Source organism: Cupressus sempervirens, chromosome 9, assembly GCF_028749045.1.
Source record: "Cupressus sempervirens isolate cs-2001-9-10 chromosome 9, ASM2874904v1, whole genome shotgun sequence".
In the NCBI taxonomy this organism is placed as follows: Eukaryota; Viridiplantae; Streptophyta; class Pinopsida; order Cupressales; family Cupressaceae; genus Cupressus; species Cupressus sempervirens.
In genome coordinates, this window is record NC_143126.1 from 216,693,321 (window position 1) to 216,708,249 (window position 14,929).

A 14,929-nucleotide genomic window follows, 5' to 3' on the forward strand; every position below is an offset into this window, starting at 1 on the left:
GAGGTGTACAATAAGTATTTTAATATTAATGAAAGACTCTTTGAGGCTAAGAGCTATTATCGATCCAAAAAATATAAAATAATATATATTATTTCCTATAATGTGACATAAATTACACATTAAACTTTTTCTTAAGAATATGTTCAAAAACATAATTAAAATTCTAAAAAGATCTTTTAAACATTATATAGTTAAATAACAAAACAATAATAAAATAAACTATAATTTATATTTATATGAAATAATTTTGTATTTTATTTCATTCTATTAAAATTTTAAAAATAAAATCTTATATTATACCAAAAATAAATTATATAAAATAATAATAAAAATTATATATTATAGTTCTTAAAAAATTCAAAAAAAATCTTAAAATTCAAATAAACATTAAAAAGTGAAAATTAGATTAAAGTGACAAAAACAAAGCAATTTCCATTCAATTAATTAAATAAGAGAAAAAAAAATCTTTAAAAAATTAAAATTACAAAATTGATCAAATAAAACTATATATATTAAGAGCCTACAATACAATGATAACTTATGAACCTGTTATCTAAGAGGTCTTGAATTTAAGTCTACTAAAATTTAACACATAATTAAAATTTTCTTTCAATAAATAATTATTAATCTATAAGTTTTGACCCATCACCTATCAAACAATATAATTTATTTAAATAATTTATTTAATCATTAATTAACACTATAAATTTATAAAATATACAAATATTATTTGCGTTGTCTACCATTCCAAAATAAATAAATAAATTTGATTACAAAACAACATTAACAAGTTCCAAAAATTTAAAAATTTAAAAATTTAAAAATACTATTTTCAAGTCGCTATCACAGCAAGCCACCTGATACACTATATAATGCGATTGCTAGCCGGGTTCCTACCTTTAGTATTATATTTGCTTGAAGAAAAGTACAATTTTTTATAGCAAGTAAACGAAAAAACGAAATATGAATTTGTATAATTCCTTCCCGGCTGAGTCCGACGATGAATACATACGTTCTGAATCTCTTTGGGCTTACGGAATGTGCACACACAATTTACATAGTATTTGAAGATATAAATATGTAGTTTGCTGCTGGTAAACATTGCGGAAACGCTTCAATTCTGCTCATAAAGTACAATCTGACAATTGAGTACAATAATGATTTGGGGACTATGATTTCAAAATTGTAGATTTGATGTGGGTGTCAAGAATTTGCAGGCGGTGACATTCTATTACCAGTGCTTTCCTTCTGGAGATTTTTTATGGTGCTTGGACCAGTCTAACACCGTCACAAAAACTATTAGTCTGATGTCTTAAACTTCCATTGATCACACAAATATCAAGCAACTAATTTTCTGGCTCATAGCCTTCGCCTTTCCCTTGTTTTGACAGGCAGCAAGAAGAACGTCCTTCTAGTTGAACATTCTGTAATAGTACTTAATATGGCAGAAAATGCAGTGGAAAAAGATTTGGATTTAATCGAGCTGGCCTTAACTCGTATTCTGAGAGACAGTCCACGAGGGGTTGGCGCAGTTTCTAAGCTTGGTCAGGATGAGGAGGACAGACAATTATTGTTGAGACTGTTGGACCAGGTAATTCTATTCTCTAAGAGCAAACATTCCCTTTGAGCTGTATAATATGTTTATGATTTCGTGGGGATTGGAATTTCTGTTGAAATAATTATGATAAACTACTGAAGGGTGCAATTTTTTGATATGATTCATTATTGTTTCTGATGCACATGACCCTTAAGGCTCTGAAGCTCTGCAGTATATCTGGTTTGCCTTAATAGTTCTTAGATTGCTTATTTTATATATATATATTGCCTTAATAGTTCTTAGATTGCTTATTTTATATATATATATATATATCCCTTAAGGAAACCAATAAGGGTTCTTTGCATGGTACCCCTTTTATCAATCTTAAGGTATCCAATTTCGTAAACCTTGTGGCAGTTCTGGTGTGCATCTAGTTAAGAAAATAGAGTAATACTAAGCGGCAAACCAATCTCCACTCTAGCCCTCTGAAGTATTTAAGCTCAACATGGAGTCCCTTGAAAATGTATAAGCACAACATGCAGTATAAAGCCTTTGATTTTGAAGCTTTCAGAGTGCGGTCTCATGAATGGGGCCTTCCTAAAAAAATTCAGTGGGCGTTGTTGATATTTATAAGGATTATTTTGAAGTGGGAGGTCCCATGAATTTTGTACTAGAGTTTATTCTTAAAAAATTTAAATCTCATAGTTAATGGAAGCAGGTGGTCTCATGACTTTTTTTATTTAACATATTTAATTCATCTAGTAAATAAATAAAAATGTTTTAAAAACTTATTGATAAGAATTTGAAATTGTTATATTATTAACAATTGGTAGAAGAAAAGCTCAAGCTGGTGAGGCAATTTCTAGTCCCCCACCTTTTCCACCCCCTCAAATCTGCACCCTAAAATGTAAGGTGAGCTGCACTTGCTGAGATTTTTTTTAGGAAAATTGTAAGGTGAGCAGTCTTATGAATCTTGTAGTGTGCTTTACTTTAGAAGTTTGAACACCTAAGTTTTAGGAAATGTTCCTAAATTTTATTTTTTGGTAAAGATTTTCTTAGTTTTGATGAAAATAAAGTGTATCATTTTTTGACAAGTGGCTGAATTTTGTCCTAAGCTGGTGGGGACATTCCAGCCCCACCTATTTTCACCCACTCAAATTAATAGGCCTAAAAATGCAGGGCTCCTATTGTAAAGGAAAAGATTCTGATTAATTATGCAGCCCCCCAAAAAATTCCTATGGGACCTATTGGACCTAAAAAATAAACTTGTAGCACCCCCTCATGGAACCCCTGCCTAATTCCATTTGAGTAGCTATGGCTTTTAGAGAATATGATTTATGATATTGGAATAATAAAACATGGTAGACCATGAAGTACATCTCAAAGGCAGCTTATGCCAAAATGTGCACTGTCATTTAGTTTTGATTTTGAGCTGGTTAGGCTTAAGGCTGAAACTCAGCCCCACGTTGCATAGATTTTTGCAGTTGAAATCTTGGCTTTTGAGAATTTCTCCAATGAGGGGCACACTGGCCACACTAAAGGCTAGAGCATCCTGAGTTTACACTATACTCCTGGAGGAATAACTCCTAATTTGCTGATAGACCAAAGGTGACACCCTGTGGCTTCACCTCTGAATTGCAAGCTTGACTTTGGAAAGTATGTGCAGTAAGGATTATGCAGCTGGTTGCTGAAGGCCAAACATCCCTTGGATTATATGTAATTGTTGAATGAATCAACCCTGAATTTCGGCAGCAGCAGCAAGCAGGCAGTGCTTGCCGAAGGCCAAGCAATCCTGGTGACCTTAGGTTTACATCTAATTATATTTTAGGGGTCATGCAGTGGCTGCCAAAGACCGAGCAATTATGTTAATCCCAAGATTTAATTGTGTTCATTGATTGATAAACTAATTTTAAATTTGAACTGAATGGATGCAATAGCATCCTGCCTTGGCAGAAACTAAAAATAGATTAAGATGTAGCATTAATGGGACTTAATTTAACTAATTAGTTATCATTATTTTACAAGTTCCTATCACAACATACCACCTGTTGCACTTTATAATGCAATTGCTAGCCCTATTCTCTCCTCTATTAGTATTAATGTATCTGCTTGAAGAGAAGCACATTTTTTAATAGCAAGCTAATAGAAAGAACTATATACAAATTTGTACAATTCCTTTACAGCATAAACTGATAATGTATATATATGTTCTGAATCTCTTTGGGCTTATGGAATGTGCACACACAATTTAAAGTGTTTTGTATATTCAGATATGTAATTTGTTAGCAAACATTGCATGAACCCTTCAAATCTGCTCACCAACTATAAATTACCAATTAGATACAATAATGATTTCAGGACTACGATTTGGAAAGTGTAGATTTGATGAGGGTGCCAGAAATTAGCAGGCAGTGACATCCTATTACTGACACATGCCATGCTTTCTTTCTGGAGATTTGTTTTTGAATGCTTGGGCCAGTCTAACAGTACCACAAAAACTATCTGTCTGATCCCTAAAATTCCATTGATCACACAAAGATCAAGAAACTAATATTCTGGCTCATAGTCTTCGCCTTTCTCTTGTTTTGACAGACAGCAAGAAGAATATCTTTGTATTAAAGCACGCTGTAATAGAACTTATTTCCACTGTTGTTGATGCATGAGGACCTAGGGTGTAAGAGCAATCTAGATGAAGTTGAAGGAATAAAGCTCTGATTTTCCTGCAATTTATAGTGACTTTCGGTGTTTACATGTTCTGTGTGGGCTGATACAATAACATACGTATATGAAAGTTATATGATTGTTTAGAACAATGAGTTAGCTTCTATTTGCAACTGGTTTGAGGTCCTGTCACTCTTTGTGGAGAGAGATGTTGAATTTCTTTTACAAACAGCTCTATGACCTAGGTTTTGTGGGTTTTGTCAAAGAAAAATATTTTTCAGACCATTCCATCAGTGAAATCTTCCCAATCTCGGTGGCATGGATATTTTAAGTATGCTTTTACTATTTTTGGTGGTTGCAGAGCAGGAAGTTGGGGTTTTGAGTGTTTTCAAGCGAGCTCTAACTTGACATCTCAATGTGGCAAACTAGAATTTGAAGAACATTTGATAGTCAGTCATTGAAATAATGGAATTTGTGGATGAAACCTTGGAATCAGACTATTTTTGACTCAAGTTGACTGCAGATATCGGTTTTATTAGTTTTTCAAACATTAGGAGTTAGGATGTGGGTTTGGGTTCAAGTTCGGGTTCAAAGGACTGGTTTGCCAATACGATTTTTAAAAAAAAGGAGTTTGTGTTCATTAGTACAAAACATGTAATTCTTTAATACATTTATATATATATATATACATATTATGAAGCCTAGAAGCATGAGTTAAGATTAGAATGTCACATAATATCAAAACAACATTTAAACAACAAAAACACCTTAAATTTGTAAGCGTAGTATCATGAATCATGATATTACCATCATAGCATCATATACTTCAAGTCCAACATCAAAGATTCAAAACATTAAAATGTCAAGTGATCAATCATAACATCAAGTTCAACTATCATTGTTTCAAGTTCAATAAAATGGATTAAGAATTTATTGATAGTCATCTTCTTCGTCATCATCTTCTTCTTGTTCATTGACATTAGCTGAATCACAAACATAGCTAAGGCCAATGGGATCAGCTGCACCAATAATATTATTGTTGTCAAAATCTTCAAGTTCATCAAGTGCAAGCCAAGAAGTGGGAGCATCCAAGTCCGCAAGATCTGCATATATATCCCACCTCTTTGTCTCTCCTTCAGTGTATTCTTTATCCTTGTGTGAGGCAAGATGCGATTTGTAATGCACAAATACCAAGTTCTCTTCTATTTTTTATTACAACCTATTGTGCTTTACTGAGTGGATGAAAGAATATGTGCTCCAATTTCTTTTTGATGCTAATGAACTAGAAAGGTATGAAAACAAGACAAAGTAAACAATTAAAATAAAATTATCTATCTTATAAAATAAAAATTACTTGCAATTTATGAAGACAAAGTAAACTATTTAAAAAAAAAAAAAAAAAACTTGTGATATAACTTTGACTGTAAGGGGCTGCAACGTTTGGAATCTTTGGTGATGGAGGTACTACCAACTATGATCATCCTTCCTAAACCAATGTTAAAGAACATCATTTCTTAGACCTTTTGCATTGACAAACTCTATGAATGTGTTCGTAATCAAAGCTAACACATCATCATCACGAAAGAGTCTTTCAAATGCTTCCTTGTAGCCATCACACTTATAAATCTCTAAATGGTGGCAGCCTTCCTGGTGGATCAATATATTGGGTGCTATAACATTTGGGCATCAATGCATAAGCAAGAAATATAGAGGAATGGTCATTTGTTCCATTGTTCTACACATATTTTGTGCAATTGTTTGAAGTTCTCCTGAGATCTTGCTCTTTTTCATTTACAATTTGCTTGATCTTCTCAAACATTGAGTCCGTGTCATCATAGATCTCTCCAAGGCAAGGCGTATGCATGTCAGCATACCAAAGCATGCTCATAATTGGCTCGGTGAACTTAATGAGATACTTACGTTGCCACCATGAGTCATCCAATATCCTTTTCTCTATTTTGGTTGCCCTCTTAGAGTTGCTTTGCCTCCATAGAGACCAATTTTTGTTGATTAGCATATTGCAAAGTGCCACTTTCACTTGCACAAGTCATCTGAAGATGATTAAGTTTTAATGCTAAATAGGGCTCAACAACCCATATAACGTAAATTAAAGAGAAAAAATACAACTGTTAGAGACATACTTTTAAAAAGAATACACATCACACAATCAAATTATGAAATTCAAAAATTGTAAAATACTAATTTTATCCTTTTAAATAAATTTACAATCTTGAGTTCAAATTCACTTACCTTCAATAGCTCCAAATGTGAGAATAACTAATTATTCCTTGAGTCATATGGTGGTTTGTGATGAACATTTGGATGTCCTCGGCCTCTTCATTTCTTTGATCTACCCAATTTTGTTCCCAATCTTTTGTAGCATAAGTGATTAAATGGACGATACATTGTATCCCAAAGATATGCTGGCACCACTCTTCAACCAACAAACCAATAGTTCTACAATTCTTTGTGTTGTCCGTTATGACTTGAACAATGTTTTTAGCACTCACTTGTTCCACGGTGGAGATGAGAATGTTAGCAATAAATGGCCCATATTTTACTTGCCCCTCATAATCCACAGATTTCAAAAACATTGCCCCTTTAGGGGTCATCGCCATGACATTGATCAAGGGATGACTTCTTGCATCTTTCTACCCATCTGAAACGAATGATATCCTTGTCTCAATCCATGAATCCCTTATGGGCTTCAGTGCATCATCAATCCCTTGACCTCTCTATCCAACCAGGTGGTCCCTACTCTCTCAAAACTAGGGCCCCTATACGATATATCCTCTTGGAGCTTCATTGGCACTTTTCAACATCTTCTTCCAGTATGGAGAGCAAACACCACTAAAAGGGAGCCCATTTGCATATAAGCATCTTGCCACATCAATATTAGCGATTTCCCAACTTCATTTTGAAATGTAGTTTCTAGTGGTCCCTTTCTTTTGCGTGTAATAGGAGCTTCAAAAATAGTATCAGGGCCAGCTGAGGTAGTATAAAAGGGGTGGTCTTCTATCACAACATTTGTAGAAGGGGATTGCATTCCCTTTGCTTTTTAAGTTTTATTGCCAATAATTGTATTTTGTCTACATGTTTTTGTCTCTTTTGTTGCTTCATGCTCTACAATATATCTTACTACTATTTCATTTGTTATAGCTGCATTTTTTTTCCAGGGCATTTCATAACTCCTCTTCCAAGATTCCACACAAATGACCTACTGCCTAATAATATGAACTATTCATTTCTACATCACAACCTCAACATTACAAATGGAATACACCACCTCCTAGAAGGGGTCTGATAATATCTACATACTTCCACAAAGGAGAATCAGAATGGAGTTTTATTCTTTGTTTAGTATTACCTACTGAGGAAGAGATAGATGCCATTATAGTTCCTTTTCATATGGCAAGAAATTTTATACATTTCAATCTAAAGACAAGAGAAAGAAAATTTCTTTAATAAATAGGTAGATCTAATGGACAATGAAAGAGAAATGAAAAAAAACACTTGGACGAAAACAAAAGAAAATGGAAAAATGACTTACATATTCCACTCATTGTAAGCTTGCAAAGGCACATGAATGAGGCACAAACACTTGAAGAAGATCCACAAATCAATCTTCCGAGTCCTTGAACAACCAAACTCTTGCTCAACCACTTATTTGCTCCATATCAAGAGAAAATAACCTATTTGCACACCACAAATGAGATTTAGAAGTCAACATAAGTTTACAATCCACTGTTTATGGTTGTGGATGTCAAAAATAATAATTTGCAATATAAAACAACTTGGCTGCTGACTTTGACTGCTCGCAAGACCAAGTTCACTACTAGTTTGATTGAGGTTCACAATTTTTCCAGCTGGACTGCCTGGATCCGAACTGGTTATGGACTGGCTCGAACCAGCCTTCTGTAGACTGGACCCTATCTGTATGTACAGGCAGACCAGACCAAGACCACAGACATGTTCGTACTGTGGCTGGTCTGTGGGCCCAAACATGCAAAGTGGACATCCTAGATTAGGAAGGTATTTCCTTTGGTAAAGTGTAATGTTCCCAAATAGAATATCCTCTAATATTCTGGTCTTCTCCCTAATTTCTGATTTGTGGAATGGATATTGTATAAAATATTGAAGGGTAATCACAAGAATGATGTCAACTATTAATAATGAAGCTATTTCTCCAATATTCAATATGGACATAACAAGCTTGCTCACAATGAATTTATCAATTCTGATCAACAAATCGATTACATCTTGTATGTAATTTACACCTAGTAACATAGACAATCACTAAACAAGGAATTTGGATGTCAAATGAAAGGTATACTTAAAGATGCTCACAATGTTTATTTGTTTTGATCTAAATCAAGTCTCCTTTATCTTGTTGTTGTATTTCTAATGTAAGATACTGACGTTGGCAATGCTACTGTTTGGTATATGCACCTCCACTGTATTTTCTTAAATACATCTAAAGCAAAGGCTTTCAATTATGATCTTCGAAGGCCTTGTAGTTGTTATATCTCTGATATATATTCAATTGCATATAATAGTCTTCTCTGAAGCAGGGTGTATATGTGAATGTATAATGACCTCTGATAACACGGTGACAATGTATGATCAATGCCACAATATTTATGTAGAAGAGACAAGATAGAATACCTGCTAGTGGCTCTTTGATTATGTATTGCTCAAGCAATATACTTCTATTATATGGCTATGCTAGATATAATGCGGCTTCTTTTGTGATTCAAGAAGATTTGAGTTTCAAGGTGAACATAGTGTTGATCTCCTAATGCAATGAATGATCAAAATATGGTTCATTTCCCCTATTCGATATTGAATGAATTTTAAATGTAGGTTTCCTTATTTTATTCCTTAATTCGTTTTGTGTGCTCCTGACTATATCCTCCTTTTTTCCATTGTGTACCCATTATATATGTGCCATGATGGATGAGTCACACATTACAATGAATCTGAACTTTTAGTCGCACAACTTCTAGCACGTTGCTTATATTCTTTTACTTGTTGTTAGAATAATACTCTTATGTTTAAGGGATGCGACTAGTGCCTCCTCTCAGTCGCCTCTCTTCTTAAGCATCACATAACATTTTAGGGATTTTATGCTAATTGTGTGTGCCAATTGAGAAATATATGTTTATCAATATATTATCACAATCAATATTTTTAATCATTAATTATCTTGTTAGAATATAAGACTTAATTGTAAGCCTTACTGATTGATTAACAAAAATCGCTCACATACTATATATTGCATCTTAACGTGACATTTTTATTGATCACATTTGTATAATGTAAGGTAAGAGAAATTAGAGTTATCATATTCTTTCCTCATATGATAATGGTTGCTGGCCTCGTACAGGCTCTTTATCTCTGCATGCTACCACCGCTTACTTGAATATGTATCTTTTGTATTACCAACACTGATATATAATGTACTAATCTTATTTGTAAGCCACGTCATAGACTATGTATGGCTTACTGTCTTGTTCATCTATTTGTTCATATAATGTATAATGATCCATGTGTTTCTCTATTCATTGAGCTAAGTATATTGGTCGTATAGATTCATTTTGTCTCCTTCAAGACTTTTAATTTTACTATATTATTTCATCCACATTTTATATCATATTATAATAATATTATATTACAATTAAATCATATTTATATTATAGTTAAAAAATTGATATGTAATATTAAATCAGTAATTATATTTTAATTAAATATTATAATTATACTTAATATTTTTTATACTTACTATTCATTTATTAGATTTTATTTTATTTCTATTTATTATTGAATTCTATTTGAGAAAAAATTGGGACATTATAATCCGCCCTTCCCAAGATTGCTTGTCCTAAAGCAATGAAATCTTTCAATGTGACACCTATCCGATACAATGATCCTATAAACATAATTTCAACATGAGATTAGAGCAATCAAATTTGAAGATGTTATCATAATATTCAATTTTAAAATGCATTAGAATAATTCAAAGGTAGAACTTATCTTGTTTTATGGTAGCACTTGTGATCGCCTCTGCTAAGTGTTGCTTTCTTCATGGATGAGTAAGTCTTGAGAGATTTAGTCTCTATCTTAAATTCTTTTTAGGAATTACAACATTTATTTAGAATGTCCTCTTCATTTCAACACTCATTGAGAATGCTCTTGATCCAATCTTGACAGAATATCTTCAATCTTGACACTTGCTAAGAATGTCCATGATGCTCGACACTCACTAAGATTGTCCTTTCTTTTTTACACTCGCTGAGAATGTCCTTGATGCTTGGCACTCACTAAAAATGCCTTGATTCCCTATCACTCACTAAGAATGTCCTTGGCACTTACTAAGAATGCCTTGAATCTTTGACGCTCACTAAGAATGTCTTTGATTCTTGGCACTCACTAAGAACATCATTGATCTTGATACTCACTAAGAATATCCTTGACCTCAGCGCTCACTAAGAATGCCTTGACCAATCTGACACTCACTAAGAATGTCTTGAATTTTGACACTCACTAAGAACGCCTTGATCTGATTTGAGACTCATTGAAAATGTCTTGGATTACAAGAATCACTAGAAATGCCTTGATCTTTTGTTGGATGTTTCTTTATTATCCGCTTCTTTTATTTTATTTATTTGTCCTCTTTTTCTCTGATGATTATATTTCCATGGTTCTTTAGATTTGAAACATAAACTCTTCTCCATTAGTTCATCTCTTGCTTGGCATTAATAATCTGCACTCTGTTTTTCATTACATACATAACATTTTTTCCCTCTATTGTCCTTCTTTGAATCTTTATGCATGCGTTCAATTTTGGTAAACATCTTAGGTCTTTTTTTTGAAGAATTTGATTCAACCTTCCTTGCCTTTCTTATGGCTTCCTGCAAGTTTTGAGGTTCAAGTGCTTTCACAAAGTTTTTGGTGGAGTCTTTAAGTCCTATAAACATATAAAGCCTCTTTTGGGATAGATTTGAGACCATAATAGATAATCCTTGAAATTTGTGGGTGAATTCTTTCATGATTCCAGTTTGTTTGAGCTGGGTTAGTTCTTGGAATACCATTCAAAGTCCTTATCATCAATTCTACTAACAAGCCTTTGGTGAAATTCCCCATAGGAGTTTACTTCTTAGTGACCTAGGGAAATAAGCCCATGATGCCACCACTCATGCGCTGCTCCTTCCAAGTGGAGTATTCCAAACTAAAGTGTGTGTTCTCCTATCATAGGGCTCAAAGTGAAGAAGGTATTCAATTTATGTAACCATGTGTGCAATATAGTCTTCTTTGACCCATCAAAATTTGGACGTGTCACTTTGTTGACTTTGTGTTTGAGCTCATTTTTTTCATGGCTTTTGGCTGTCTCCCTTCACTTATCTTCACAAAATTCCCTAAATGATACCACTTCTCTAATGTGAGGTTCTAGAGATGCATAAGCTCGTGCAATGTCTTCAACTCTAGTCATTGGTTGTTCAATTCCTTCTCTTGGTATCTCTATTTTGAGTAAGAATGGGGGTTGGGGTATCTCAACTGTGAAACATACGTTATAATTCTTTGGGTGGTTTGAGCTAGTGTTTCTTGCATGGGTAGGGTGACCTTTCAAATAATTAATTGAATTTCCCATATTTTGTAAAGCTTGGAGGAAGACTTGGATTAATCTTTCCATTTGGCTTATCAAAGTTTGGTTTGTTTGCTCCATATAGGATCTCATCTCATTCGCCAAGTCATTCTTATGGCTTTCCTTGTTCTTCTCTTGTAAGTTTGCATAAGTTGCTACTCACAAGATGGCAAGATTATGCTTTGATACCACTGTAATGTTCCCAAATAGAATGTCCTCTAATATTTTAGTCTTCTCCCTGATTTCTGATTTTTGGAATGGATATTGTATAAAATATTGAAGGGTAATCACAAGAATGGTGCCAACTATTAATAATGAATCTATTTCTCCAATATTCAATATGGATATAACAAGCTTGCTCACAATGAATTTATCAATTTAGATCAACAAATGGATTACACCCTGTACGTAACTTACACCTAGTAATGTAGACAACCACTAAAAGAGGAGTTTGGATATTAAACGAAAGGTATACTTTGGATATTCTCACAAAATTGATTTGTTTTAATCTAAATCAAGTCTCCTTTATCTATCGTTGGTGTATTTCTAATGTAAGATACAGATGTTGACAATGCTACTGTTTGGTTTATGCAATTCCACTGTCTTTTCTTAAATACTTCTTAAGAAGAGGCTTTTGACTATGATCTTCGAAGTATCTTTGGCGTATATTCAATTGCATAGAATAATCTTCTTTGAAGTAGGGTGTATATGGGAATGTATAACGACCTTTGATAACACAATTACAATGTATGATCAATGCCACGGTATTTACGTAGAAGAGATAGGATAGCATACTTGCTAGTGACACTTTGATTATGTATTGCTCAAGAAAAGTACTACTTCTATTATATTGCAATGTTAGATATATTACGGCTCCTATTGTAATTCAAGCAAATTTGAGTTTCAAGGAGAATCACAATGTTGATCTCTTAATGCAATGAATGATCAAAATATGGTTCGTTTTCCCTATTCAATGTTGATTGGGATTTTAATTGTAGGTTCCCTTTTCTTATTCCCTAATTTGTTTTGTGTGCGCCTGACTATATCCTTCTTGTTTCCTCCGTGTACCCATTATATATGTGCCACGATGGATGAGTCACACCTTAACAATGAATCATGACTATTAGTCATGCAACTTCTAGCACATTGCTTATATTGTTTTACTTCTTGTTAGGAGAATACCTTATGTTTAAGGGATGCGACCGGTGCCTCCTCTTAGTTGCCTCTCTTCTTAAACATCACATAACATTTTAGGGTTTATATGCTAATCGTGTGTTCTAGTTGAGAAATATATGTTTATTGATCTGTTATCCCAATCGATATTTTTAATCATTAATTATCTTGTTAGAATATAAGACTTAACTGTAAGTCTTAATGATTGATTAATGACAATCACTCACATACTATGTATTGCATCTTAACGTGATGTTTTTATCAATCACCTTTGTATAATGGAAGGTAAGTGAAATTAGAGTTATCATATTCTTGCCTTATATGATACTGGTTACTACCCTTTTGCAGGCTCTTTATCTCTGTATGCTACCACCAGTTACTTGAATACATATCCTTCGTATTACCAACACTGATATATAATGAACATAATCATATTTGTAAGCCATGTCATAGGCTACGTATGGCTTACTGTCTTGTTCATCTATTCTCTCATATAATGTATTATGATCGATGTGTTGTTTGTTCATTGAGCTAAGTATATGGATTGCATAGAGTCATTCAGTCTCCTTCAAGACTTTTAATTTTACTGTATCATTTTTTCGCATTATATATCAATTTATAATATAATGTTATAATTAAATCATATTTATATTATAGTTAAAAATTTGATATGTAATATCATATCAGTAATTATATTTTAATTAATTAGTTTTTTTATTGTTTTAATACTTACCATTCATTTATTAGATTTTATTTTATTTTAATTAATTACTGAATTCCATTTGAGAAAAAATAGGGACATTACATAAAGTGACCTAATAAGGCCTTAGCACAGAGGTTGTGGACCTATTTTGGGTTTGTCATTTTAAAAACAACACTAGGAAATGTTAGCATGTTGTGGAGGGTGGTGACAGCTATCTAAAATTATAGACATCAAGTTGTCATCAGGGATATGTTTGGAAAAATACTCTGTTTAGTAGAAACACAAGGCTACAAGCCGGTTATCAGTTTTGCTAAGGAAGTGCTAATAATTGAGTGCATGGACCTGAGTTTCTTGGTTTTCTAAGACTCTTAAAATGGTATATGGTCTGAAGAGGTCAGTCATGACGCTGAAACATGTTTTGGTAAGCATCTACACTTTGTATGGAAAAACACTTAATTATTGAGGAATGATGTATGGATATGAGAGAGAGAATTGCCTTCCAAATTTGGCTAGTAATTGAATTGTGTGCAGACTTGCTGATTGTGTGTGTTGTGTGATTAAGGTCTTCACTACACCAGTTTGGTATCATAGAAAAGGTTTTGATTATAAGTGGGATAGTGAATGAAAGTGTAAGAGTAAGACCAAGATGCCTCCAAAAGGCACCTCTGCAGCTGAAGAGATTAAGAAGCTGAAAGAGCAGATTTTCATGATGGAGAGGATCTATAAGGAGTCTCAAGAAGCAGCCCTGGCTCGGATAGAAGCCTTGGAGAAGAATTAGTGGAAAGGAGTGGTCAGTGATGACCAAAGTGACAAGGAAGAGGGTGAGAGCAGGAACCCTCCAGCAGGAGTCCAAAGTGGGGAAGAGCCAATAGTGGACCCTAATGAAATGAGAATGATAAGGATGCTAAAGATTGTCAAGGTTGATAATCCTCCATTTGCGAGGTTGAAGTTCCCATGTATGGTGGGAAAATGGATAGCAAGGAGCTATTAGCATGGAGTAATGCTCGTGACAATCTCTTTGAATTTAAAGAGATAGAAGGCACTAAGAAGGTGAAATATGCAAAGACCCAGTTGAAAGATCCAACACTCTCATGGTGGAACTATATCCAAGAAGAAGAGGTGAAAGAAGATCAGGAAAAAGAAAGAGCAGCAAGGAAGGGGAAAAGGAAAGAATTTCAGAGGTAAGGGGAACTTTGGAGGTAGAGGGCAGTCT

The 14,929-nt window shown here is 33.7% G+C and overlaps 1 protein-coding gene across 1 annotated transcript in view; it reads left to right on the forward strand.

The window, feature by feature from the left end:
- Positions 1-957: 957 nt before the first annotated feature.
- Positions 958-14,929, forward strand: part of LOC149538281 (uncharacterized) — a 40,092-nt gene continuing 26,120 nt past the window's right edge. Inside the window, exon 1 of the mRNA XM_089799646.1 lies at positions 958-1,591. Within this exon, the coding sequence (XP_089655772.1) occupies positions 1,442-1,591 (150 nt within the window). The 5' untranslated portion in view covers positions 958-1,441. The remainder of the gene's footprint in view (positions 1,592-14,929) is intronic.